The sequence below is a fragment of the Lynx rufus genome, unplaced genomic scaffold (genome assembly GCF_022079265.1).
Source record: "Lynx rufus isolate CCGP_SWC_20201006 ecotype Redwood Valley unplaced genomic scaffold, mLynRuf1.p SCAF_17, whole genome shotgun sequence".
Taxonomy (NCBI): Eukaryota; Metazoa; Chordata; class Mammalia; order Carnivora; family Felidae; genus Lynx; species Lynx rufus.
This window is the reverse complement of record NW_025814831.1, coordinates 5,896,408-5,923,654: the sequence shown is the minus strand read 5'-3', so window position 1 is coordinate 5,923,654 and position 27,247 is coordinate 5,896,408. Positions and strand designations below refer to the sequence as shown.

At 60.6% G+C, this 27,247-nt stretch overlaps 2 protein-coding genes across 9 annotated transcripts in view; one reads left to right on the top strand and one right to left on the bottom strand.

The window, feature by feature from the left end:
- The window catches only part of SLC25A29 (solute carrier family 25 member 29), a 14,369-nt gene extending 6,677 nt beyond the window's left edge, over window positions 1-7,692 (bottom strand). For 2 of the 4 annotated variants that reach the window (XM_047080112.1, XM_047080108.1), the window contains exons 1-2: window positions 7,387-7,692; window positions 1,774-1,817 (exon numbers count right to left, since the gene is read on the bottom strand). Coding sequence is in view for 2 of the 4 variants with exons in the window: in XM_047080108.1 (XP_046936064.1) it covers window positions 1,774-1,817; window positions 7,387-7,420 (78 nt within the window). In the remaining 2 variants the exon portion in view is untranslated. Of the gene's footprint in view, window positions 1-1,773; window positions 1,818-3,051; window positions 3,449-7,386 lie in introns of those variants that run through there. The other 2 variants (XM_047080111.1, XM_047080110.1) reach the window with 2 other exon arrangements.
- SLC25A47 (solute carrier family 25 member 47) lies at window positions 6,868-27,247 on the top strand. Of its 5 annotated transcripts, none has more exons than XM_047080107.1 (7): window positions 6,868-7,302; window positions 21,279-21,423; window positions 23,358-23,401; window positions 23,731-23,802; window positions 24,511-24,693; window positions 25,781-26,093; window positions 26,379-27,247. In XM_047080107.1, exons 2-7 carry the CDS (start codon window positions 21,396-21,398, stop codon window positions 26,657-26,659), a joined length of 921 nt encoding a protein of 306 aa, XP_046936063.1. In that variant the 5' UTR covers window positions 6,868-7,302; window positions 21,279-21,395; the 3' UTR covers window positions 26,660-27,247. The 5 variants fall into 5 exon arrangements, 2 of the variants coding, with proteins under 2 accessions (XP_046936063.1, XP_046936062.1); XM_047080106.1 differs by lacking the exon at window positions 6,868-7,302 and adding an exon at window positions 14,334-14,723; XR_006962136.1 differs by lacking the exons at window positions 21,279-21,423; window positions 23,358-23,401; window positions 23,731-23,802; ... (1 more) ...; window positions 25,781-26,093; window positions 26,379-27,247 and adding exons at window positions 10,152-10,291; window positions 13,981-14,155 and having other exon boundaries at window positions 6,881-7,302.

The window sequence follows — 27,247 nt, the reverse complement described above, 5'->3', positions numbered from 1 at the left end:
CCTGGGCTGCTCTGGCCTGTGGACGGGCTTCACAGGACGGCCAGCTAGGCAGTGCACAGGCAGCTGTGTGGACAGGCTCTCGGCAGGCCTGTGTAGGGCAGGGGTCACCGTGTGGCAAGAAAGCGTGGCCCTTCCGCCTCCCCCCTAACTTGCATACGATGGGTTGGAAGAAAATCTGTGCTCTTCAGAACTAGCCTTTCACGCAACCCAAACTATACTGTTGAGCACAGGGCACCACGATGGCCTCCGTAATCTTGCCTAACCCCTCAGTTTGCCGGCGAGAATGCTGGGCCGAGAGGTCAAGCAACTGGCCTGAGGTCACACAGCAGATTGGCTAGCCGGAGGCCTGGGCTGTACAAGGCCTAGGGCAGAACTTTTAAGGTCAGAGCCAATACATAAAGCTAGGCCCTCATGCCTGTGCCGGAGGAAACCGCAGCCCCTGAGTTCCTAGTCCTTTTCTTGGCCAGTGACCGTCTTGGCTTCTGCCGAAAAAAGAGGGGACAGGAAGTGACCTCAACCCCAGCTAGGGATGACATCCTTGCCTTAGCTCTACCCTCGCTCCAGCAGGATGAGGTGCCAAGCTCAGTGTTTACAGTGGGACACAAGGTCTGGCCCAGTGCCCTGTTGCTTCCAGCTCGCCCTGAGTCCCAGGTGGGAGCTGGCAAGGAAAGGTCCAGACCTGACTGGTGTGAGGACACAAGACCCCAGCAGCAGGGAGAGACTCTGATTTGGGAATTTCCAGCTGGAGGACGTGGATTTCCTTTGTTTCTGTTTTGAGCATCTGACCACCTGGATCTGGACAGTTTATCGACGAGAAACTGGCTAACTGAGTGCCTGGCCCAGGGCCACACACTCCGCACAGGTGGACACCAGCCCTCGGGAAACACTCTGTTTCGTGCCAATGATGACCACTCGTGAAGATCACGTTCATGGGAAATACTGACCAGCTTTGGCTTTTCTGTATTTCTGCATTTTCTCTCTGAACTGCTCTTTCTTTCTTTTTTTTTTTTTTTTCAATGTTTATTTATTTTTGGGACAGAGAGAGACAGAGCATGAACGGGGGAGGGGCAGAGAGAGAGGGAGACACAGAATCGGAAACAGGCTCCAGGCTCCGAGCCGTCAGCCCAGAGCCCGACGCGGGGCTCGAACTCACGGACCGCGAGATCGTGACCCGGCTGAAGTCGGACGCTTAACCGACTGCGCCACCCAGGCGCCCCAGAACTGCTCTTTCTTTCAAGAAGATGTCTGGGGGCGCCTGGGTGGCTCAGTCGGTTGAGCGTCCGACTCTTGGTTTCAGCTCAGGTCATGATCTCCCGGTTCGTGGGTTTGAGCCCTACATCAGGCTCCGTGCTGATGATGCGGAGCCTGCTTGGGATTCTCTCTCCCTTCCTCTCTGCCCCCTACCCCGCTCATGCTCGCTCGCTCTTAAAAAAATAAACTTAAAAAAAAAAAAAAAAGATGTCTGGGGGCGCCTGGGTGGCTCAGTCGGTTGAGCGTCCGACTCTTGGTTTCAGCTCAAGTTATGATCTCACGGTCCGTGAGTTCGAGCCCCGCGTCGGGTTGTCTGCTGCCAGCGCAGAAGCTGCTCTGGATCCTCTGTCCCCCTCTCTCTGCCCCTCTCCCGCTCATTCTCTCGCTCGCTCTCAAAAATAAGTATTTTTTTAAAAGGGGGGGGGGTCACTGGAAAGGGGACTCCAGCCGTCCCGGCCCCGCGCATGTCCAGTGTCTGCCCCTCCCCAAGGACCTGAGAGTAAACTGGGACAAGAGACTCACCTTGACTGTGTCAAACGGGTGTCCCACGAGCACGCCTGCCACACCTGGGGGAGGAAAGGGGCATGTCACCCAAATGCCTCAGAAACCTGTAGCACAGGGGCCTTCCTGCAAGGACCCCATGGGAGCCACGGGACTGGAGGGGAAAAAGCCGTTTGCCAAGCACCTACTGTGTGCCAGGCACCCTGTGGGCTCCTTCGTCCTCGTGCCTGCACGAGCAGTGGGGTGTGGGGGATGACATCCCTGAGGTCAAGCCTGGATCTGTCCAACCCAACGCTGCGGTCTCTCCAGCCCCCGCTTCCCACTGCACTTGACTGGTCCGCGTGCCTGAGGACAGCTGGCCCCCGGAAGCCGCACACGCTAGTTCTGAGATGGTCCCGTTGCTCCAAACACCTCCTGGCGTGGCAGGGGGCGCCCCAGGGATTGTGGACTTGGGGTCAGAGGGCCACCCAGATTTGACTTTTCCCTCCGCCACTCACCAGCTGGCCAAGCTCCCAAAGGACTCGGGGTCTGTGGCTCACTCCCCTTGCCTGTGCAGGTGAGAGCATCAAGTCCCCCCCCCACGCCCCCCAAAACTGACCCAGGGCCCAGGCAGCACAGGCACTGGCTGGCCACTCCCTTCCCCGCGTGGGAGCCGCCTGGGACCCGGGGAGTCTGCTGGGACTTTGTGATCACGCGCAAGGATGCATCGGTCCAGCCTCTGCCAAAACCCCAAAACCTCAGGGGACGAAGGCTCATCACTCTCCAACTTGGCTTCTGAACCCTTTTCTGAGTCCTGAGTGCTGTTCAGGTGTAACTATCGCTGGGAATCAGGCACCTCGTGACCCCATTCACAGAAGGAGAAAGGGAGGCTCAGTGAGGTGAAGGTGGCTTCGACTCCCACGCTCTCCTCCCTAGAATTTTGTGTGTGAATCTCTTAAAGGTCTCTTACCGCTGGGAGTGTTTATAATTAAGACAGTATTAACGTCTCTAACTGCCGGTCACTGTTCTCAGTTTTGCACGTGGACTAACTCTCCCTCTCACATGTAAAGAAAGGACTATGAGCCCATTTTCCAGATGAGGGACCTGAGGCCGAAGGAAGTCGTATGTCCACGCTGCGTGGCGAGAGAGTGGTGAGGCGAGGATTGCAGCCTAGACCTCCTGGGCCTGGAGCCCTCCTCCTTCCCCGCTCTCCTCTCTTGCCCCCCGTTGGGGCTGCTCATCAGGGTGGTGGGCGCCCAGCGGTTAGCGGGAGTCACCGCGCCTCTTTACAACTTGCATGTTGTCGTGCGTCCCCCTCACCTTGTCTCATGCTTTGGACCTTTGGATCCGCTGTGTTTGACGCGAACTTGGCCAGTCCCGCTTTCCTCCTGGTTGCGCGCGCCTGGCATGGTTTGGTGACGGTTAATTTTCAACCTGGTCCTACTCCCTTGTTTTCGATGCTCCTGGAAGCGAGTTCCCGCTCACCGCCGCTCCCGTCTGAAGGTGCCTCCGGTTCTGCCGAGACGGGACATCTGACACAACTCCATCTCATTTTACGTGAATGGCTTATTTCTTCCCTTTGTCTTTCTGCACGTTGGCTGGTTCGGGCCACCCGCCACTTCTCCGCCTTCTGCTAGTGTCTAAGTTCGGCTAAAGGTTTCTTCTTGTTTCTTACTTTTAATCATTATGTGGAAACAGGACAAGAACCGTCACCCCCCCCCCAAGGCTTTCTCTGCCCCCCGCCTTGCTGCCCTCCCCCTCCCCCTGCCCAGTAAGAGCCGCCCCAACAAGGTTTCCAACTCTGATAGCTTCCTCTTCTACCCCACTCAGACCCCACGAGATTCAGAACTGTTCCCTCACTTCCTCCCCTCTACCCCCTTTCTTGGGGTCTCTACCCCGATCAGTTGCCATTTTGTTGGAGCCTTTCTTGATTACTCTCCTCGGAGGTTAACACATGAGGAAACGGCCTACAGAGTCTATTTCTGTAACACCATCTGGGAACAACGGTCCTGTGCTCTGGTGAGGCTCCCAGGCCCAGGCCATTAGGGTGGCCGTGTCCCAGAATCTTCTCGCTTCTGGTGCCACAGCTGAGAAATCCGTTGCTGGTACGTTTTTTGCTCCTTGTCAGTAATTTATGCGTTCTATCGGGAAGCCTCTGAGATTTTATGTGCAGATTTCAGGAATGTCACCAGGAGATGCCAAGGGTGTGTCTTTTTTTTTTTTTTTTTTTAAGTACCCCTGCCTGGTACACCAGCCCTTTCTCTCTGCACACTCAGGCCTTTTTTCTGATCAGAGGAAGTTTCCACTATCGTTTATTCATCGTAATCTTCATCTCCAGACCTTCTTCTCCTTCTGGAACCCCTAACATTCACAGGAAGATGAAAGGACCTCCCCGAGGTGTCTCTTCCCTCAAGACTTCCGCGCCCATGCCTCTGGTCCTCTGTGACACACTTTGTTTCTATCTTTTGAGATCCACCTTCTCTGTCATAGCATGTTGTGAATTTTCTAAATTTGAGAAGCCTAGTTCTAGAACTTATTTTCTTGGGCTCTGATTTCCCTGGGTTTTAGAGACTTGACACTTGCCTGGGGGTATGCTGTTTTGACCTCCCTTCTCTCCAGCTGCGGACCCCTGGGGACCTCCATGCCCTCTGCAGCCAGGCCCACCAAGAAGCTGGTGCCGGAAATGCTGGGGGTCCCCTTCCTGTGGGTGGCGGGTCATGGCTCTGGTCCCAGACTTCTCAGGTTCCAGCCTTCATCAGCCTCCAGGATGGAAGGGGTAACCACCCTCTCCCCCTCCCCTCCCCCTCCCCCCCCAGCCTCAGCTGGGAGGCCCCCCCCCCCCCCAGACCTCCAATGGCAGCCATTTGCACTGCCACTTGCTCCAGAGGCTGATTTCAATGCCCTCAGGGGAGGGGCTGAGTGCCTTCACCCAGGACATCTCCATTCACAGGAACAGAGTGGGCCTGCCTCCATCAGGGCCTCCAGTCCTACGAAGCCTTACCCTTTAACCTCACGGGGAAGCCCTTCCAGGCCAGCGCCCGGACAGGACGCTGAGGCACCACAAGGAGATCCTTTTTCCCACCTCCACAGCCAGTGCCCACTGCCCTACACACGGTGGTTTCTCGGGGGCACCGCCGGGCCCTCTGGGGTAGGAGTGGGGGGCGAGGGTCCCGGAGGCAGGCGTTGCAGGAGACACTTGGATGGCAGACCTGTCTTCCCCACACAGGGTTCCCGGCCCCACCGCGGAGCCGCGCCTCCTCCTATCCATGCACGTGGCAGGGAGACCCCCCATTCGGGGCACAGGGTGCTGGCGGGCTGCAGGCCTGGGACTGACCCCCTGGTGCGGAGCAAAGGCAGACATTCTGACCTTCCTACCACGTGAGCGCCGGGATGCCGTCAATCAAGGCACCTGTCCCACCTCCCCGCGGGTGAAATTGAACACGTGACCCGACACTCCACCAATCAGAGGTGACGTACCGCTCTCCCTCCCAGGAATCTGAATCTAGAGGGACCCCAGGCTGCCCAGGAGAAGCACCGTCGTCCCCCTGCTCTGGGTCCAGGTCTGAAAGAGCCCAAGCCGAAGTAACGAGGCAGGGGGCCTCCAGGGCCAGGCGCTGAGGTGGGGGCGCGGCCCGCGCCCAGTTCCTAGAGACAGTCCCTCTGCACAGGCTACTTCGTGCCAGGGACACAATCAGGTCACTGTCTCACTAGTCCCTCCACTTCTCAAGGCCAAGGTTTCTCCTGGGTCACATAAGACCAGGAGAGGATCTCAGGGGAGCGGAAGCCGACAACCCTCACAAAGAGGCTTTGTGGCAGCCACTGCCATCCTCACCGGCCTGGGAGACTCAGGCCTCCACTCACAGCAGGGAGGTAGGTGCCACCAGCAGCCCCAGGCTTGCCCCTGGGTGGGAGTAGGGCAGTTGGGGGTTGGGGGAAGGGGCTGGGGCCCATAGCTCCGCATGGAGCTGGACCCTGACCTTGCCCCAACCCTGCAGCCTGGACAGGATCCCTCCTGGGTGGATTTGGTGAGGGAGGGCGGAAGGCATGGCCTTTTGGGCACAGAGCCTACAGTGACTGAACCCGTGTGTCTAGGGGTGGGGTGGGTCCCTAAGCAGGCCTGGCCTCAGGATGAGTTCCACCTCAAACCCCACAGCTCCCAGGACACCCGGGAGAAATCAGAAGGAATCCTGTTCCTCTGGGGAAAGAACCCACATTCCCCAAGAAGCTGGAAAGGGGCTTTGGCTGTGGGGCAGTCCAGCCTCATTGCGCCACCACTGCGGGGTGGGTAGAGGAGGGTTTGGGGGCTCAGGAGGAGCCAGCAGGGGTGGTGGCAGGTGCAGTCACCAGAGCGGGGAGGGGAACAGGGGAGCTGAGACCCGGATCTGCAGAGGCTGCCCACTCCTGTCTCCTCTGGCCTGGGCTTGGGAGAAATTCACGCATTTACGAAAGGCCCTGGGGTTCTTCCCCCTTCAGCAGACTCCAGCCCGGTGGTTTCCTGAGGCCTGATTGGGTAACAGGCTGGGAAGTTCTTAAATCTCTTGACACACATCGCTTCCCTGGCACACTGCCCTCCCCACCAGTCTCTTCTTGCCCAGAGCAGGAAGCTGAAATCAGAGGCTTAAATGCCCCAGGCCATTGTCACTCCTCTTCCTCCAGGGTGCCCAACGCCAAACCCAAGCGGATAAACAGTGAGAGCAATTTCAGGTGCTGGAGGAGGGACATCCACCATCAGAGCAGGACCAGGCCTGGGGCCATGCAGCCAGCTCGTGTGTCAGCTCCTTGGGGAATGACATAACCCGGCTCGCAGTTAACACCCGTTAAATAAATGAGCTCTCCAAGTAAAAGCAAAGAAGCTAAAGGCCAAACAGGGAAGCGCCCGGCCCGGCTCCAAGCCCAGGGTCGTCCCGTGGCATATCCTGGGTTGCACACTGACAGCGGCCCTCCCGGGGACACGGGCTTGGGGAGGACCCTAGCAGCCTGGTCTGGGTGAAGGTGCCCCGCACCGGTGACACGCACGCGTGAGCACAGGGCTAGCCCACACCGCGTGTCAGGCCCACTCCGCCACCGGGGTGGAGACCCCCCGCCAGCAGTTCCCTGAACGGATTAGGGAGGTGAGGCATGCCCAAAGCATGACTCGGCGCCCTAGGGGCCGCCGGCGCCCTTCCGGGCCTTCCAAGGCCAGCCCCCTAGGGGGTCTTCCTGTGGCCCCAGCCCCGCCCAGACACCTGCGGGGAAGGGGGTGGAGCCAGCCCCCAACTTCTGGGGCCGCGGGCGCGGGCCGGGGATGCGGGAACCGGGGAGGGAGATGCGCCCGAGGCCTCGCGCGAGCGGGGCGCACCGGGCGGCGGGACGTCCTCCTGGCGGTCCCCCACTTGGCCAAGCCACGGTGCTGCCCCGGCGCCCCAGACCTCTCGTCTGGACGAGCCGCGAAGGACTCGAACGCCCCCTGCCCTCGCGGACGGCGTGCTAGACGCCCTCCCGGCCTGTTGTCTGGGCACGTCCCCGAGAGCCCCGTGAGACGAGAGCATCGTTACCCCCGTGCTTCAGGCGAGGAAAGCCCGGCGCCCGCAGGTGAGCCGGCCTCCCATCCCGCACACGCCTGGCTCCGGCCTCCCGAGATCGCGCGGTCCCGGTGGGCGCCGCCCGCCTGCTTACCCCCAGCGCATCCAGCCAGGAAGTCGAGCGCCATGGCCGGGCCCCCGGCGAGGCTGCCCTTCCTCCCCGTCCTTCTCCTCTGGCCCCTCGCCGGGCTGGTGGCCGTCGGGGGTCCCGCCGGCTCGCACGGTTGGGACTCGGCCTGGCCGCCGCCTCCTGGCGCGGAGCCCGGGGCCAGCCGGGGGCAGGGGGCGGCGGCGGCGGCGGCGGCGGCGGCTCAGAGCGCGGGTCCTCCGCCGGCGCCCGTCCCTGGCCGGCCGGCTCGCTCGCCCTCGCGGCCGTCCGCCCGCAGCCAGTGGTCCCGCACCTCGGGCCGCTCGCCCCGCCCCTCGGGCCTGCCGGCCGGGCTCCCGCGGGGGTGCGGAGCGCAGCCAATGGGCGGGCGAGGCGCGGACAACACCCCGGGCCCTGCGCGCCGCCGCCGCGCCTCATTGGCTGGGCGTGTCCGGGGCGGGCCAGGCGGGGGGTGGACGTGGCGGGCGGGGGAGGCGCACAGGCGCCGCAGACAAAGAGTGTGCTTCGTGCGCCCGCCCGCGCGGCTCCGGAGGGGAGAGCAGCCGGGTGCGCGCCGTGCTGGGACGGTGGGGCTGGGCCCGGGAGCCCGGGGCCTGACGGCGGCCTGTGCAGGGGTGGGAACCTCCCGGCGTGAGCGACACGGGTCAGCTGAGCGGGAGGCGGGGTGTGCTCGCTCTGGACTGGACTCTTGAAGCTGGGGCCTGGGTCCGGATCCCGACTCGGCCGCCCAACCTCAAGTCCTTGCCCGTGTAATGGGGACACCGGCGCGTCAAGGGGCGCGGAGCGCCAGGGCCCTGCAAGGCTCCGACACAACTAGCTGTGATACCCCTGGGGCGGCGAATCGCCCCTCCGCCTGCGCGCCCGCCGGGCCCGCACGCGGGGTCCCGGGACGGCGGGGAGCCGGAAAGGGGAAGGGGGCTGTGGGGCGCCCCTCGGGGACGCGCACCTGCCTGCGCGCTGCTGGGCCGCGGAGGGGTGCGGATCGGGGCAGGTTCCTGGACGGGCGCACACAGGCCATCGGTGGCAGGGAGGGCGTCGGCGCGGGGCCTCGACAAGGGAGGCCTCGGGAAGGACTGGGCGAGCCGGCCCAAGTGGGAGGGCGCTGGGCCGCGGGGGACGAGGGGGACGAGGAGGAGCCAGGTCCTGCGCCTGGAGAGTCCCTGAGATTGGCAGTGACAAGGACCCCTCCCTGGTCTTTGGGGGAGTGTCCTGTTCAGCGACGTGTCCTGCCCTCCTTCCCCAGCGCCTTGTGAAGTCTGGACTGTCCGGCTGGGACTCGACTTGGCTGGGCGCTTTCTCCTGCACAACGAGAGTCAGATAACAGCGTCAGGCCTGCGGCTCAACTTCCTTCTTCAAGATTCTGTGGTCAGGACCTGCGTGTTTCCGGATTGCAGACCACAGTTTTTATTCTCATGTTACCATTTCTGGAAGAAGGATGGGGATTACAATAGATATGTACCCAGGGTTTTATTCTTTTATTATTTTCAGGTTTATTTATTTTTTTGAGGGAAAGAACACTTCCATAGGGGAGGGGAAGAGAGAGAGGTAGGTAGAGAGAGAGAGACAGAGACAGAGAAAGCAGGCCCCAGTGCTGTTAGCCCAGAGCCCCAAGCGGGGCTCTGACTCACAAACGGTGAGATCATGACCTCAGCCAAAATCCAAGAGTTGAAAGCTTAACCAGCTGAGCCACCCAGGTGCCCCATATACCCAAGGTTTTAAAGATTCTATATTTCTGCTAGGAGGGGGTTTCTCAGGGGTAGGTAAGTCGTGACTATGGTGATACAAGGCCACCGGGGATCCCACGATCATTGGTGGTTTCCTTTGATTCTTCTTAGAATCTAAATAGAACATTCATTAGGCAGAGACCCAAAGCCAGGTCTGCTGACTCCTAGTCCAGTGCTCGTGATGGCTGGTGGGCCCTGAACTAGGGGTCTGGAGGCCTGGGTTTGAATATCGCCAGCCTCTGACCTCGAGGAGCCGGGAAAACAATAGCATGTGGGCCCCAGGAGAAGCCCAGACCCAAAACAGGGGCAGGAGTTGACTGTGGCTGGAGGCCTCCAAGGCCATGATGATTAAACTTACATCCAGGAGACCCACCCTTACAAACACATTGTCCCTTGGTTGCCAAGGCCTCCAGAGGTAAAGCAGAATGCTCGCAGCGTGTTTTGGGGGGCTTGGGTAGAAAGTCAAGTACTTTAATGAGGCAGTGAGTCACAAAGTTATAATGGGGCATTTGATAAGGAAACGATGAGCTGCTTTTTTTTTTTTTTTTTTTTTTTTGCCTTAAGAGAATGCGCGTGCCCTTAATTAAGTGTCATAATTGAGGCAGGTTGCAGGAGCCCTGACTCCTGGGGGTCAGCAGCCTGACCTCCAGGGGCTCCCATGGCGGTTAGGGAGAGACCAGAAAGAATTGAGGAAGTCATCGCAAAGAGTTACACGTGTCCATCTTTTGGAGCCTGCATGATCACATTAGCGGTTGGGTTCTATGCACGTTCTGTTTCATTTCCTGAGGATACATTCCAGCACAGGATATGATGTTTTCAAACTCCTCACCTTCCGCAGAGCCCCAGGCCCCACCCCCATGCATGGGAAAGCCTCCCTGCAGGGCTCTTCCCAGACCCTAAACTTTAAGGGGTGGGGGGGGGGTCCAAGGCCAGAGCAGGACAGCCAGTGAGGGAGGGAACGTCACAGGGGACGGAGGTCAAGCCAGGTCACCGTCAAGTACATGGTGCGGTTTCTATTTTGCACAGCTTTTATCATTTCCTACACAAGACGGATCCAGTGTGGAAGAATCAGAAACACCAGCAGGAAAAGAGGAAAGGAAAATCACCTCTGTTCTCCCCACCCCTGAATCTGCTGGATTCAGTGACAGGGGCTGTTTCAGTGACAGGTGAGGTGGGATGGGGAGGGCAGGACGGTCAGCTGGCTCCCCACTCACTTGGACTCGGCACCCTGCTCACTTCTCACCTGCGCACAAGGGGCTGGGCTGGTCCTCCCCGTCTACACTGGGGAGTCTGCCACCCCTTCCCACACTCTGCTTTCTTTCAGCTCCCGGAGTGACTTCATTTGTTGCTCTATGTGTTTATCCCCTCTCTTCCCCTAGAATGTAAGCTCCACCAGGGCAGGGACCTTCTCTGTCCTCTTTGGTAACACTAAGCTAGGTGCCCAGTGGGGGACAGAATCATTCAATGGCCAGAGCCGTGGAAGGTGACGGACCCTGGGTGGAGGGGGAGGCAGGCGGGAGGCTCCTCCCGGCCGACAGCCTGACCCTTCTCCAGGGATGCGTGTTCTGGGAAGAAGGTGAGGGTTGGTGGGGGTTCTGGGTGATGGTTTTTCCTACAGTGTATTTTTAGAGGGGTGCCTGGGTGGCTCGGTCGGTGAAGCATCCTACTTCGCCTCAGGTCATGGCCTCACGGTTTGTGAGTTTGAGCCCCCAGTTGGGACGACGGATCCCCTGTCTCCCTCTCTCTCTGCCCCTCTCCCACTCATACTCTCTCTGTCTCGAAAATGAATAAGCATTACAAAAATAATAACATGTAGGGGCGCCTGGGTGGCTCAGTCGGTTGAGCGTCCGACTTCAGCCAGGTCACGATCTCGCGGTCCGTGAGTTCGAGCCCCGCGTCGGGCTCTGGGCTGATGGCTCAGAGCCTGGAGCCTGTTTCCGATTCTGTGTCTCCCTCTCTCTCTGCCCCTCCCCCATTCATGCTCTGTCTCTCTCTGTCTCAAAAATAAATAAAATGTTAAAAAAAAATTAAAAAAAAAAATAACATGTATTTTTAGAATTAAAAACTTCAGAAACGAAGTTTCTCTCCTCCAGGCTGCCGTGGGCCCCGATAAGGAGGAGCCTGAGAGAGGGGCAGGATGGGACCTGGGTTGGGATGTGCGTGCGTGCGTGTGTGCGTGTGTGTGCAGAGCCAGACCCTGCCCTTCTGCTTTGACTCAAAGGCTGGGATCGGCCTGCCAGCCCTGGCCCGTCCTGCCCTTTGGCCCCAGCCACAGGCCCCCCACTCTAGACCTCCGGCATGGAGCTCCCCAGCAATGTGGCTAAGACACACCTCACCAGACCTAAGGAATCAGACTTAGGGAGCAGGGGGGCTCGAGACCTGCATTCATTTCTTTAAGTGTATTTATTTATTTTGAGAGAAAGAGAGCATGTGGCAGTGAGAGAGGGGCAGAGGGAGAGGGAGCCGGAGAACCTCAAGCAGGCTCCCGCCGTTGGTGCAGAGCCCTGACCTGGGGCTTGATCCCACGGACGGTGAGCTCATGACCTGAGCTGACATCAAGAGTTGGACGCTTAACTGACTGAGCCCCTCAGGCGCCGAGAAACTGGCATTGAGAGTGGCCCCTTCCGGGGCTTTTAGGTGGCTCTGGGGGCCGCAGGTGGAGACCGTCTCCAAGGACGGGTTCGGGAACTTGACCTCTGCAGTCTCAACTTGGGCCCCTCCTGGCTGCGTGACCCTGTGAGCCTTCTTGGCCTCAGTTTCCTCATTTGTAAAATGGGTTCAGGAGGATCCCAGGGGCCAGAGCAACTCAAAGAGCCCCACGGGGCAGGTGCTTTTGTAGGAAACGGAAGAGAAGAGTTGACTTAATTATTCAGCTGAGGTATTTGGCGTTTCTCACAGGCATCTTCAAGTGTCCAGCCGGGGAGGGGAAACTCTGGCCCCAGAACTTCTGAAGGCAGCGAGCAGGTCTGGGGGGTGGGGGGCACTGGGGCGTGAGCTGTGGTTAGCTGCCTGGCACTGATGAGAACTAACTACCCTCCGGGTCTCTCCCCCAGCGAGCATGTGGCTGCCATGGGGCTGTGCCTCCGCCCCTCTTATCCCATCCACTCTCACAGCGACTCGCCCCCCGACTAAGCGAGTCTTTCTACTCTGGGCCTCAGAGGCTGAAGGGCCTGGGACCCCTTGGAGACAGGCAGCCACTGTCCTCACAAGTTCATGATGCCCAGAGTTCTCTTGTTAGGTAGACTTGAAGCGATTTGCTTGAATTGAGTCAACCCCAAAGTTGCCACCATGCTGTGTGGGCCTCTTGCATGTTCATTCCACTGGAAATTTTATAGTTTTCCCCAGGGCTGCCTCTCCAGGTGAGCTGTGGGCCTCCCTTGTGCTGGGCCCCAGCCCCAACCCACTTGGCTTTGGAGTGACCAAGAGCCCGGAGCGAGGGAGGCTCTGGCCAGATAGTGTTGTTGTTGTTTAAGTTTATTTATTTTGAGAAAGAGAGAGAGAGAGAGAGAGAGAGAGAGAGAATCTCAAGCAGGCTCTGCACTGTCAGCACAGAGCCTGATGTGGCCCTTGAACCCACGAACCGCGAGATCATGACCTGAGTCGAAGTCAAGAGTCGGACTCTTGACCCACTGAGCCACCCAGGTGATCCGGCTCCGGCCAGGTTGTGAGATGACCAGAAACTCAAGATGGGAATGATATAAATAAACGCAGGGCAAATGCTTCAGGTATAAAAATAGAGCCTGCAGGGGGCCTGCCCGAGAGTGCCGGACCTGGGGGCCCCAGCGGCGGTCTGCAGCTTGGGTCGGGCCATCCGGTCAGGACAGAGGAGCTGGGCGGAGGCGCTCAGCCAGGCGAGGCAGACAGCATGTGCTTGCCGCCCACTCGGAGGTCGTGTGGCGCACGGGCCTCCTGGAGCCCACCCTCTGGGCTGGCGCTGGGGCCCCGCGTGAGCCCGCCTGGCTGTGCCCTCCCTGGGGCCACACACCGTCTGGTCTGGGGGACGGAAGAGCAGACCGCCGACCCGGGCGGATGGCCTGTGTGAGGGGCGGGCACCCGAGGGCAGTGGCCAGAGGAGGGCAGTGTGTCCCCACCTGGGCCGTGGTCCCGGTGGCAGGGTGAGCTGGAGTTGACACCACGGAAGGCGGGGGACGGCGTGGCGGCGGACAGAGAACGACACACACTGAGCTCAGAGGCGCGTGGGGACAGTCCGATGTGGCAGGCAGGCCCCCCGGGAGGACAGACGCGGGAGGAGCCTGGGGCAGCTCCAGAAACAGGTGGAGGAAGGGACAGAGAGAAAGCCTGCAGCATCCTAGAATCCAGAATCCTGGAGCTGGAGTCCCCCCTGTTCCAGAACCTCTCCCTGAAGGAAGGGCCTTGTGCCGCCGCCCGGCCAGGCAGCGTCTTCCTGGGGCTGCTTCATGTGGACGGTCCCTCCTCTCCCACCTGCCTTGCTGCTTTGGGCTCTGCTCTCTGGAGTCCTTGTCCTCGGTCCCCCGGGTGGCACGTGGGGCTGGCTGGGGGCCAGGCGTGCCTCTGGGGTGTACCCCCCTCATGGGGGGCCTTGCCCTCCAAGTGGAGGGTGGGGGAAAGGCTTCTCTCCTTTACCCGGTCTGTCCTTGAGCCCGTCTATCCTTGAGCATCTTTGTGTAACAGCAGGGGCTTCCTAGTGAGCCTGCTCTCAGGGGGCTTCCTGGAGACCACTCCCTGCTGGTCCAGTGGGGGGGGGGGGATGCCCGGTCGGCTGAGCTCCTGGAAGTCCCTGCCGTCTTCCTGAGCAGCTCAGCTGTGCCCCCCCTCCCCCTTTCTGGAGGCCTCTGTGACCGCCCCAGTGGAGACTGGCTTCTCTCTGTGACAGGCTGGCCACACCTACCCGTTTCCATCCCTGGCTGTCTGTGGCGGCTTGAAAACACGTCCAACTAATTCTTCTAGACTCCCCACTTCCTAATGTACCTGTCACCGAGTGTGGGGCTACGGTGAGTGACTCACTTCTAGTAAATAGAAAATATTCACTGGGTCCGCGGCGGGGTGGGGGGGCACCTGGGTGGCTCACTCGGTTAAGGGTCTGACTCTTGGTTTCGGTTCAGGTCATGATCTCGCGGTTCATGGGTTCAAGCCCCGCGTCGGGCTCTGTGCCGACAGCTCGGAGCCTGGAGCCCGCTTCGGATTCTGTGTGCCCTCTCCGTCTGCCCCTCCCCTGCTCCTGCTCTTTCAAAATGAGTAAAAATCTCTCAAAAATACACATTTAAAAAAAATTTAATAAAAGAAAAAATATTCGCTGGGAATGACATTGTGTCACTTACAAGACAGTCACCAAGGCGTTGTGGCCGCCCCCTTTCCCTCTTGGATCACCAGCTCCAGGGGAAGCTGGGAGCCATGTGGGGACCAGTCCTGTAGAGAGGTCCCCGCGTTGAGGAACCGAAGCCTCCAGCCGACAGCCACACGAGAGAGTCACCTTGGAAGGGGGTCCCCCTAGCCCCGCGTCAGGCCTTCAGATGGTGCAGCCCGTGCCCACGGCTTGACCGCAGCCTCGCGAGAGACCCTGAGCCACAGCCAGCCGGCCAAGCTCTTCCCCGATTCCTGACCCTCAGAAGCTGTGAGGTAATAAATATTTGGCATCTGAAGCTGCTAAGTTTGGGGATAATTTGTTATGCAAGAATAGATAGTATATACTCCCCGGCCGGGGCGGGCCTGCAGGGGGGCGAGGGTAGCATCTAGGCCACTTCTGGACCCCAGTGCCCAGCACGAGGCCTGCACGAGAACACGCACGCCGGAATGAGCAGGGCGAACGAACGCCTGCCTGGCAGAAGGCTTCAGGCTTCAGGTCCCGCTTTGGAGAGAGCTTCCTGTTCCTCAGTCCAACTCCCTGCATCTTGGATGGGGGGGTGAGGGATCAGAGGTCACCTTGTTCAGATGCAACACCTACGACCCCGGGCCAGCAACCATCTCAGCCCTTCCGGCCAGTGCACTCCAGGGTTCAAGATGCTTCCCGGGCAAGGCCTGAAGGGGTTGCCACGGTCTGGGAGATGCTGGAAGAGGCGGGACAGGAAGGGCTTGAGCTATGGCCTGGGAGCAAGGGGCACGGCCAGGGTGTGGGCAGGGCCGGGCCCGGGAGCTGAAGGGGGCGACAGTTCGGGGACTCGTCGGCAGCGGGGTCAGGCCTGACGCTGCTGGCCGGCCCTCCGAGCCCCACCCCTGCCGCGTCTGATTCCTAGCCTCGGGAGCCCCGACGGTCCTTACCTCCCTCGACCCCTGTCCCGGGGTAGCTGTTGTCCCTGTTCGGAGATAGAGAAACTGCATCTAGGAGATTGAGTCCATCGATGTCATCACGGCAGAGCGGGCCTCGAATTCTTCTCCTTCTGGTTCCCGCTTGCTCTTTGTCTCTGGCCCACAGTGTCCCCGTCTGTCCCGCGGGAGTGGCTCCAGGGGGCCGGGAGCCTGAGTCTGAAGCCTGTGCCAACGTCAGGGGTAAAGGCAGTGCCCCGGCAGGGAGGCAGCGGGGAGCGCTCTGTTACGTGCTTTGTAGCTGCTGGGGTGGCTGGTGACACGAGCGGCCTATAATCGCACCAAGTAGAGCCATGAGTGGGGACGGAGGGGATTCACTTGCGAGGGGGGTAAGGGCCAGACATCAGGAGGGATGTCGGCCCCGAGTTTCTGTCAGGGGCCTTCTGAGGGGTCTGGAAGGATGTGGGAGGGTTGTAGCTGTGCCCGTGGAGGGGTGGGGGTTGGGGAGGGGTCCACACGTGGCCAGGTAGGGCAGGCGGGTGCCAGGAGGGGCTCTGCCTGGGGCTTGTCCGTGATGTGGGCTGTGGTCAGGCTAGAGAAGAATATGTTTTGTAGCTGTGGTCTATTTTCTGAGAAGGGAGGGAGGGCCCTGTAACCGAGCAAAACAGAGTGCGGGCCAAGTGCAGACACCTGTGAATTTTGTCTGTAAACTTGGCTGGGGGGCAGGGGGCGGGGGGGCTTTGACTAGATTCCTTTCAGTAGCCCTGAGGTCCCTCCCTCCCGGGGAGGGGGCCATACAGGCTTAGAGACCCCAGGCCCCGGGCCCTAACCCCTCGGGATGTCAGGAAGGGTAGGGTGTCCAGAAGGACTGGGTCTGGGGCTCATCTCACCCCACACACCAGCCACACCCGGAGACCCCTTCCTTCCAAAGATGGGTGCATTCTTACCCACCGCCTGGGGCCGTGCGGTCTGCAGCAACCAGCTGGGTGTTATGTAGATCAAAGCACGGCAGGGCCCAGGCCCAGTGCCTATACTCTCGTCTCCTGTCCCGTGTTATAGACGTAGAAGGTGTGGCTCGGGGGTCCGTGGCTTGCTCTCGGTCACAGAGCGAGCTGGGTGAGACCCTGGGCTCTCCTGGCCGTGGAGGCCCATTTTCTGGAAATGCCAAGGCTGGCAGTCTCTGGGGCCAGCCTGGGCCCCCGTGCCCGCTCCGGGCCCCTGAACCATCTCTCCCAGAAACCCCACTGCCTTTCCTCCGCCTCTCCAAATCCTGCCCCAGTGGCAAAGTGTGTGAAAATTACGGATAGAGCAGGTGTCTTTGACCCAGCCGTCCCCCTCTGAGTGTGCTCCCCCGAAAGGACAAAACCCCCCAAAGCAGGCTTATGGGAGGCCTCTCTGTTACAAACTGGAAACAAGCCAACGTGTATCACTGATGAATTAAGTCGGAGCGGTGATACTTAGAGTGCCTCACTGCCTGCCAGGAGTGGCTGCAAGAACTTTACAGCCACTGACCCTTCGGTCCTCCCAAAGCTGTACGGCAGTAGGTAATAGAATTTCCACTTCACGGACGAGGACACTAGGCGGGCTCGGGGTTCAGCTGGGTCACACAGTGGGGACGGGCCGAGCCCAGGCAGCCTGGCTCACTCCTGCCCCCCCCCCCCGCCGCCCTGCACTGTACCCCTTGGCCACACCACGTGCACCCGTGGACGTGCACAGGAATGGAGTTTGCAGGAACCGTGGTGACAAGCCGTCCCAGGCATGTTGATAAAGGACGGAAGCAAATCACGAAATGATAGTAAAAAAGAAAATGTTTGTGTTTGCCTGCATTTGATGGGAAAGGAGGGCCCACACCTCCACGTGGGGCTTTCACTCTGCTGCCTCTCTTCTGTCTGGAGGGCTTTAAAAAAAAAATAACTTAAGAGTTATTCCTTTTCTTGTGAAATGTAACAATGGATTTTGGAATGTGTCAAGCCCCTTGGCCAGAAAGTCCCTGTGCCTCGTGGGGCCAGCGCCAACCCCTTTCCCAGAGCCCTTTGCGGCAGCCCAGGCCTGGGTTGTTTGTGTGATGTGTGTCTCCTTCTAGAAGACCGGCTGAGCAGGGCTGTGCTCAGCGGGGCTCTGGTGTTGCTGGAGGAGGCCTGAGGCCGGCCTCGGTGTTGATAATGGTAATGCTTGCCCGTTGAGATGAACGGCCCCAGAGGGTTCCCTTGGCCTGTGCCTTCTGCTAGCCATGCTACACTCAGAGCTGGAACACTACTGGCCCACGGTCACACATCTGAGAGGGCAGAGCCTGGAGCCAAACCCAGGCTGTGGGGGCCCAGCTTGAGCTCTCCCCAGACCGTGTAGGGCTCTCCCCAGCCAAGACCTCTGCCTGCCCAGCAACCCACTGGCCTGTCACCTCCTGTGTCAGCTCAAGCCAGTGTGAGCAGGTGACTCCACCTGCCTTGGGGGGGGGGGTCATTCATTTGTATTTTCAACTGTCAGTCCACTTACCCCTCACCCTTCCACCCCATCCATTCATCTTTCCATCTGTCCATCTGTCCTTCCACCTGTCCATTATTTAGTCCATCTGTCTGTCTGTCCATCCATCCACCCACCTATCCACCCATCCACTCACCCCATCCATCCATCCACCCAGCCACCCACCTATCCATCCATCCATCCATCCATCCATCCATCCATCCACCCACTCACTCCATCCATCCATTCACCCACCCACCCATCCACCCACCCATCCGTCCATCCATCCATCCATCCACCCACTCACTCCATCCATCCATTCACCCACCCACCCATCCACCCACCCATCCGTCCATCCATCCATCCATCCACCCACCCACTCACCCCGTCCATCCATCCATCCATTCATCCACCCACTCACCCCATCCATCCATCCATCCATCCACCCACTCACCCCATCCATCCATTCCTTCCACCCATCCATCCATCCGTCTGTCCATCCATCCACCCACCCATCCACCCACCCACCCATCCATCCATCCACCCACCCACCCATCCACCCAGCCACCCACCTACCCATCCATCCATCCATCCACCCAACCATCCATCCATCCATCCATCCATCCATCCATCCATTCATCCATCCTTCCATCCATCCATCCTTCCTTGCTTCCATCCATCCATCCATCCATCCATCCATCCATCCATCCGTCCATCCGTCCATTCATCCACCCACTCACCCCATCCATCCATCCATCCATCCATCCATCCATCCACCCACTCACCCCATCCATCCATTCACCCACCCACCCATCCACCCACCCATCCGTCCATCCATCCATCCATCCATCCACCCACCCACTCACCCCATCCATCCATTCCTTCCATCCATCTATCCACCCACCCACCCATCCACCCACCCACCCGTCCATCCATCCGTCCATCCATCCATCCATCCATCCATCCATCCATTCATCCACCCACTCACCCCATCCATCCATCCACCCACCCACCCATCCACCCAGCCACCCACCTACCCATCCATCCATCCATCCACCCACCCACTCACCCCATCCATCCATCCATCCACCCACCCATCCACCCACCCAACCGTCCATCCATCCATCCATCCATCCATCATCCATCACCCATCTATCACCCATCCATCCATCCATCCACCCACCCACTCACTCCATCCATCCATCCATCCATCCACCCGCCCATCCACCCACCCAACCATCCGTCCATCCATCCATCCATCCATCCATCCATCCATCCATCATCCATCACCCATCTATCACCCATCCATCCATCCATCCATCCATCCATCCATCCACCCACCTGCCCACTCACCCCATCCACCCATCCATCCACCCATCCATCCATCCATCCATCCATCCATCCATCCATCCATCCTTTGATCTGCCCATCTGTATTCCCAGCTGTCCATCCATCTACCCACCCACCCATCCGTTCACTGACTTGTTTCCTCATGCATTTACTCACCCGGCCTCCCCAGGGTGCCTGTCCTCTGCTGGGTGCTGTGGGCTCAGAGACAAATCTGGCACAGCCCTGCCTACCAGAAGCTCGCAGCTGGGTGGGGAACCTTTAGACCTGTCCCAAAGCAGCCTAAACAGTGAGGTGGCATGTTTTCTGTTTCTGCTGTGGAGAGGGTAAAGTTTGGGCTTGTTTGCTCGGGAGACAAAGGGCAGGTGAAACTTGGCTGCAGCGACTGAGAAAACACCTTTGTCTTGTATGTCACCATCTCGGGCGGCCCTTCCCAATGCTGCCCACCCCCACATACACACACCTTGTCCCCTCCCTACTCTGCCCCTGTCCTTGGCACTCCCCGCTGTTTGGCAGTTTCCTCACCTCTGGGTTGTCTGTTCCCCGCTCCCCAGAATGTAAGAACCACGGGGCGGGGACTTTTGTCTGTGTGGTTATTGCTGTGGCCTCAGAACTGGGATTTGAATGCAAACAGCCTGGCCGCTAAGCAGACGCTGAGCTGTGTCTCTCTAAAGGCCAGGATGGGTGGCAGGATTGACCTGGGACGGGCTGCATTCTGCCCTTTGCCCTCTGCCTTGGTAGCTGCCACCACCAACCCATCCCCCCTTCACCCTGCAATAGCTGGGCAGGTGGGGATGTGGCCCCGTCACACCCAGCCTGTTCAAGGCTGGTCTGCATCTGCCCATCAGAAGACAAGAAGACAGGTAGACACACAGTCCCTGACCTGAGGGCCACCTGGACCAGTCTGTCCGAACCCTGTGACATCACCACCTGCCCCTCTACCCGGGTCCTGCCAGCTTTCTGGTCAGCGGGACACTCACTTTGTGTGACCCTGGGCAAGTGCGTGGCCACCTCGAAGTGCTGCCCTGTGGCTCGTGTGGGAGCACATGCTGAGCCCCTGGGAGGGCCCGTGGGGTGACAGCCACGGGGGCGGAGCTCATGGGCCTCATGGCCTGGCCCTCGGCATCCGAGAGGCACTGGTATTTCCAGAGTGTTCCATCACATCCAGCCCTGCCACTTGCTTGGCCTTGGACAGATCTCCCTTCTGGGCCTCGATGGCTCCATCTGTACAATGGGGACCATCGGCCCTGCTTCCCTCCCGGGGCTGTGATGAGGATCGTGTGAGCTGGCGGAGGAGGAGTGCTTGGGAAACCGTAAAGAGGGGTACGCTGCTGGGGGGCGGTCACTGTTTTTATAATGGTTGCAGACGACCTCTTGTTGGAGTGGCTTCCCCTTCAGGAGCGCCCTGGCTTAGTTAGAGGCCGGGCAGCAGCCCGGTCCCTAGCAGTGGGTCCGTCAGGGCTTGGTCCCCGCTCAGTCGGTGCTGGGCGCTGGGGACCGCGTGGAGGCAGACCTGGCCGGGCCTGGGGGAGCGGGAGACGGATGTGGGTGCACAGGGACAGTGCGGGACCAGGGCAGTGAGAAGCGCGTGGGGCAGACGCTGGGCTGTGACCCGCCTTTGCTCCCGGAGCGGGGACAGCCCTGCAGCCCGCCTGTGCCCGCCCCCACCCCCTCCTGCCAGCCGGAGCTGCGTGAGGACGGGGACTGGGTCTTATCAGCCTCAGCTCAGCCTCAGCTCCGGTGGTGTTTGTTGAACGAGTGAGGACGGAACTTGGAGGGCTCCTGGGCAGGAGCAATTCCAGGGGAGCTGGGGAGGCCGGAGGACACCATGAAGGGACAGGGTCAGCACAGCCCCATTCCTGGACCTCCTTGGGGGTGACTGGACATGGGCTGGGGCCCAGCCCTGCAGGCAGCGTGGAAGTGAGCCTGCCACCTCCTGTGGCCTCTCCCATGTTTCCCTGACACCTGGGTCCTGAGGGCACTGGGACAAGGGTCCTTCGGGGGGGTGGGGCGGGAGAGAGGCCAGCTCCCCGGCGCCTGGGTATGGGCATCGACCCGCATGGCCTCTGCCTTCGGGGCCACTGGTCAGCGGGCTCTTGTTTCCTGTCCCTCCCCCGGCCGCAGGTATTTAAGGTCCGCGAGGAGCCGGCCCAGTTGCTCTTGGGGCCACCCCAGTGGTGGTGCGGACCGCTGGCAGGCAGGCAGACCCCAGGACCTCCCCGCCACACCACCACACTGTCCATGGATTTTGTCGCTGGAGCCATCGGAGGTAACGGGCAGGGACAGGGGTACCAGGAGGGGCTGCGACGTCCTGTGGCCTGAGAGCAGGCTTCCCACAGCAGTGGGGCTTGAGGGGCCCCCGGAAGGGGTCAGGGCCCCGCGTGGGCCGCAGGTGCCGGGGGGAGGTGTGGGGACAGGAGTCTGTTCTGGCCCGGCTGTCTCAGCCTGGGAGGCGGACCGGCAGGTCTGGGGGTGGGGACACCCGGTGGGGGTGGGGGGGCAGGAGGTGGTCTCTCCCTGTGCCAGGGGGTCATCAGTGTGGGGAGGGATGGCTGAGCTGTGGGAAGGAACCGGAGGCCGGGGAGGAGTTTGAGGACAAACTGGCCTGGGTCTGGAAACGGGGGGTGGCGTGGAGGGGGAGAGGCCCCGCCGAGCCCCGGCCCCACCCGCTGGCAGGATGCATGTTGTCCCGGCCTTGCTGGGTTCCCAAACTATTTTCCTTTCTGGGGAAAGGGCTGATTGCGAAAGACTAATCCCGAGAGATAACCGGCTTGTTAGGAGACAGGCTGGGAAGGGGCTTTCCCCCCGGCCGCTGGTCCTGCAAGCTGTGAGGCTATTTTGGGTGAGGCACCCTTGGCCTTGCTCGTCTTGGGAAACAGCCGTGGGTGCCGGTCGATGCTGCTGGGAACGGTGCGGGCTGTTCTCCTCCCGTCAGGAGGGGACAGCAGTGCCGATCCAGGAAAGACTGGAGCCCTGACCTCACCAGCCACCTTTCTGAGGTCCTACCATGTGCCGGGCCTGAGGCTGGCTGCTTCCCTGGGTGTTGGCCCTCTAAGGAGGAGGCTCAGAGAAGGGGCTTGACTTGCCCAAGATCACAAAGCCAGGAAGGGCTCCCGAGTCCTGTATTTTCCCTCCAGGCCAGGTCAGACGAGGGCCTTGTGGAGGACAGACATGACGTGTGTGAAGCGGCAGCAAAACCACGTGACAGGGGCTCTGATCAACATGGTTTCTGGCACGAAGACAGGCCAGATACAGGGGTCAGGGAGGGCCCCAGGCGGGAGGTCATAATGTGGCAGGGCTTTGATGGATGAGTAGGAGTTTGGTGAGGTCTAGCTGTGTGAGGGTCAAGGAGGGTAATTCTAATCGAGTCATTCAGTCAGTCCTTTGCTTCGCTTGCTTTGTTCATTCACTCATTCATTCATTCATTCATTCATTCACTTTGTTCTTTCATTCACACACATTTATTGAGTCCTGGGATGCCTAGTAAATAGGGCACAGCCCCCAGGTGCCTTATTGTCCTCAGATGCTCTCACCACCAGGCCACCCCTGGCCCCCAGGGTGTGTAACCCCAGGGGTCTGTGGCTCTCTGGCTTCTCCATGGTGGTTCTGGGGGCTTAGACATTGAGGTCTGCTGTCAGGAAGGGAGAAAGGAACAGGATAGTGGCACCTGGCCCTTTGCGGAGAGAGCACCCTGGTCTAGGAAGCCTCACGTCCCACTCTGTTCCATGCAGACTTGTGGTTCCAGGCGGTCCTTCACAGAGCCCTGGGTGACGTGGGCTTTCCCACCCACCGGCCTTTGCTGGGTCCTTGCCTCTCCACACACACACCCTGCAGCCAAAGGCAGACAAACCCCTCACAGGCCTGAGGGCAAGAGCTGCCTGGCTGGGAGACGGGGCCCAGCCAGTGTCGGAGCAAAGGCTCTTCCAAAACGTGACGCCGGGGGCGAGGCCGTGGAGCGTCTCGGGCTTTCGGAACGAGGCACCCCTGGGCCAAGACATGGAAGGAGAAGTTGCTAGCAGCTTGGCAGAAGCGACCTTACCTCCGGAGCCTCAGTTTCCTTCTCTGTGTCAACACCGATATCAACGTTGATGAGACACGGCGTGGACGAGAAGCGTGGGGCTGCTCTCGGCGGGAGCCGGTCAGGGTTCGCCCCCCTCCTCACCTGCTCCTGCCCCTCACCCGGTTGGTCTGGTTTCCTTCCAGGAGTCTGCGGTGTTGCTGTGGGCTACCCCCTGGACACGGTGAAGGTATGGTGACAGCCAGGCCCCCGCCGCCCACCCAAAGGCCCTTGGCTGGGATTAGGCTACCCTCCAAGTCTCCTGCTTCCATCCGTGGCCAGAAGAACTTTCCGGCATGCTAATCAGACCAGCCCTCCCCATGCCCCTCAGGACCCCGTCAGCCCCTCGTCTCACCTGTGCCTTAGGTCTCCTGTGTTACATGGGGGCTCCTGGTCCCCGCTCTGCCCACATTCAGCATGGCTCTGACGATCAAGGGGTTGGCTCTTCCCCTCTCCCAGGCTTACTGACCTTGTGCTAGGCCTGGAGCCACCTCTTCCTGAAGCCTGCTTCTCTCTCAGGTCAAGATCCAGACAGAGCCCAAGTACAGGGGCATCTGGCACTGCGTCTGGGACACGTATCGCCGAGAGCGGGTAGGCCTGGGGCCAGGGTAATGGGCAGGGGGACGTCAGGGCCTCAGACCCCCACCAGCCAGGGGATGCTGAACCCCATTCTGAGCTCTGTCACCTTCCAAATGGGGATGATTGTACCAACCTGCTGGGTTTCTCTGAGGACGAGAGTCAGGCGTCCAGCACACAAGAGGTGCTCAGAAGGAGGTCCTGCCTTCAGGAGAGGGTCCACAGGTGGCACCTGGGGCCTTTGAGGGTCAGGGAGGGACCCCGGAGTGTTTGCATTTCTGTCCCCTCCAGGCTGGGCATCCCTTGAAAGTGGCACCGGGTGGTCATTAGGTGTCCCCAGCGTCCAGCTCAGAGCCTGGTCCAGAGGAGGGACTCACGTGAACTTGGGGCTCGACGCTGGCCCGGGGGTGAACAAATGAAGCATGCCATCCCGCATCATCACCATCGTCACCGTCATCACGTAGCTGCCCTAGTCCAGCCTAGCCCTCTGTCTCTTCAGTCCCTCACGTAACCTCGAGAGTGGGGTATTACGATCCCCAGTTTACAGCTGGGGAAACTGAGGGCCTAGGCACTAAGAGACTGGCCTGAGGTTCCCATGGCAAGGGAGGGCAGAGCAGGGGTGAGACCCAGTCCCGTTGGCCCAGGGCCCCTCTGGACGGCCCTCTTCCTGGCCGGGCCCCCAGCCTGATTTGGGCCCCCTGGTCCTGTCTGCCTGCTCTCCAGGTGTGGGGCTTCTACAGAGGCCTCTCGCTGCCCGTGTGCACCGTGTCCCTGGTCTCGTCCGTGTCTTTCGGCACCTACCGCCATTGCCTGGCACACATCTGCCGATTTCGGTATGGCAGCACGGACATCAAGCCCGCCAAGACTGACATCACGCTCTCGGGATTTGCCTCCGGCTTGGTCCGCGTGAGTGGTGGGGTGGGGGGGGCGGGGTGGTGGGGACAGGGGGCCTCGGGACTGCAGGGTCAGGAGAGCCTGAGCCGGCCGCCTGAGAGGCCACCAAGCCCGGCAGATGGGGAAACTGAGGCTCGGTGAGGGCAGAGACGGGGCGAAGGCTGGGGGCTGTGGCTGAGGGCTCAGTGGATTCTCGTTAGGCGAGTGACCTTGGGCAAGCTAGGGGATCTCTCTGAGCTTCTGTCTCTTCGTCAGTAAGAGGCATGGTGAAGAGCAAGTAAGGTTAGGAAGGGAAAGCCCCCAGCATGGAGTCTGACAGGTATGAGCGTCCAGAGGATGGCGGACGGTATTGTTAGTAATGTTGTCATCAGTGATGTTCTGTTACTTACTAATGTCATTAAATGTCTACATTTAGTGTTATATTATTCTTACGTTAAATACCTCCGTTAATTACGTAATCCATAAAGGTCATTAACGTATTAATTCTGTGATACCTGCACGGAACTGTCCCACATATTTACCCAACACCTACTGTGCGCTGAGCCCACTCTGTGCTAGCAGAGTTGTGTTGCTCAGGCACAAGCATTGACTCTGAACCCTGCTGCACCGTGACTGCTGGGCCAGCTGGAGGCTACTTTTTTTTTGGTTTTAATTATTATTATTATTACTTAGATGTTTACTTATTTTTGAGAGAGAGAGAACAGAGCACAAGCAGGGGAGGGGCAGAGAGAGACGGAGAGACAGGATCCGAAGCAGGCTCCGGGCTCCGAGCTGTCAGCACACAGCCCGACGTGGGGCTCGAACCCACGAACTACGAGCTCATGACCTGAGCCGAGGTTGAACGCTTAACCGATTGAGCCACCCAGGCGTGACCCTCGCCTTTTAAAAAATGTTATTTATTTTATGTTAAATGTTTATTTATTTTTGAGAGAGAGAGAGAGACAGAGTGCAGCAGGGGAGGGGCAGAGAGAGAGGGAGCCAGCCGGAGGCTTCTGGAGGCCGGGCCCCCGATGCTGCTGTGGGCAACAGGAGGCTACCGGAGGCCAGGTCCGGGGGCGGAGCGGCGGGCACCCCCTTATCTCTGCCACTTCCGCTCCAGGTGTTCCTGACCTCGCCCACCGAGGTGGCCAAGGTCCGCCTGCAGACGCAGACGCAGCAGCGGCGCCCCTCGGCCTCATGGCCCTCGGCCGTGCCCCCCGCGTGTCCCGCGCCCCCCGCGAGTTCGGGGCCTGGGCCCAAGTACCGAGGACCTCTGCACTGCTTGGCCACGGTGGCCCGTGAGGAGGGGCTGCGGGGCCTCTACAAGGGCAGCTCGGCCCTGCTCTTCCGGGACGGCCACTCCTTCGCCACCTACTTCCTGTCCTACACCATCCTCTGCGAGCAGCTCACCCCCACGGGCCGCAGCCAGCCAGGTGAGGGGGGGCCGGGGCCTGGGAGGTGGCAACTGAGGTCGGGAGAGGAGGCGTGGACGAGGTCGTGCCAAACGGGGCGCCACGGCGCCTCCCAGGGTGGGGGCCGCGGCGCCCTCCAACCCAAGAGTCGGGCCAGACCCGCCGCGTGGCTTCGCGCGGGTCACGGTGGTGGGGGGAGCCCCGGGATGCGTTACGTCGGGGCCCCTGCGCGGGGGGGCCCCGCTGGCCCTCCTCCGCGTCGCCGTCCGGTTGGCGGCCGGGGCACTGGTGGGTCTCTCCCTGCAGATGTGCTGGGCGTGCTGGTGGCCGGGGGCTGTGCCGGGGTCCTGGCCTGGGCCGTGGCCACACCCATGGACGTGATCAAGTCGCGCCTGCAGGCGGACGGCCAGGGCCGGCGGCGCTACCGGGGCCTCCTGCACTGCGTGGTGAGCAGCGTTCGGGAGGAGGGGCCGCGGGTCCTCTTCAAGGGGCTGACGCTCAACTGCTGTCGTGCCTTCCCCGTCAACATGGTGGTCTTTGTCACCTACGAAGCCGTGCTGGGGCTCACCCGCGGCCTGTCCACCTAGCTAGTCCCCGCGCCCCAGGGCCGGCCCGCCGGCGGCTTGCAGACGTCTCGTGGCTGGAGGTGGCGGAGGAGAGTGTGGGGGTCTGGGCCCCATTGAGCCACCACCCGGTGGCCGGAGTCAGCCGTGCCTGGGGCTTTGCTCACCCAGCTACGGACCACGAGGAGGTTCAGGGGCCCCTCTGCCATCAGCCTGGGGCTGGCTTGAGGGTCTCGTGAGCCAGGGAGGAGTGAGCCTCTTGGAGGAGGACATCTGTCACGCGCGGTCGTTTGAACGTTTGGTCAGTTGGTCGTTCCAGCTTCCCCGGGGCCTCTCCCTGCCGCCCGTGTCTTCGGAGCACCCCTGCACCTCCGTCCACTCACCCAGTGCCCGCTGGCCACCGTCCCCGCCAGGCCCCCGCTCAGCTCTCCTCTGGTGAGCGCCTACGCACCCGCCCGCTTGCTCCCCTGCGCCGGGCTGCGCAGAGAGGGCACTGCCCGGACGGCCATGACCAGCTTGGTGCCAGACCCGCTCACACACCCTTGCTCTGCTGGGAGATCCCCGAGACTCCGCGGGCAGCCGTTGACAATAAAATGTTTTTGTGTGAATGTG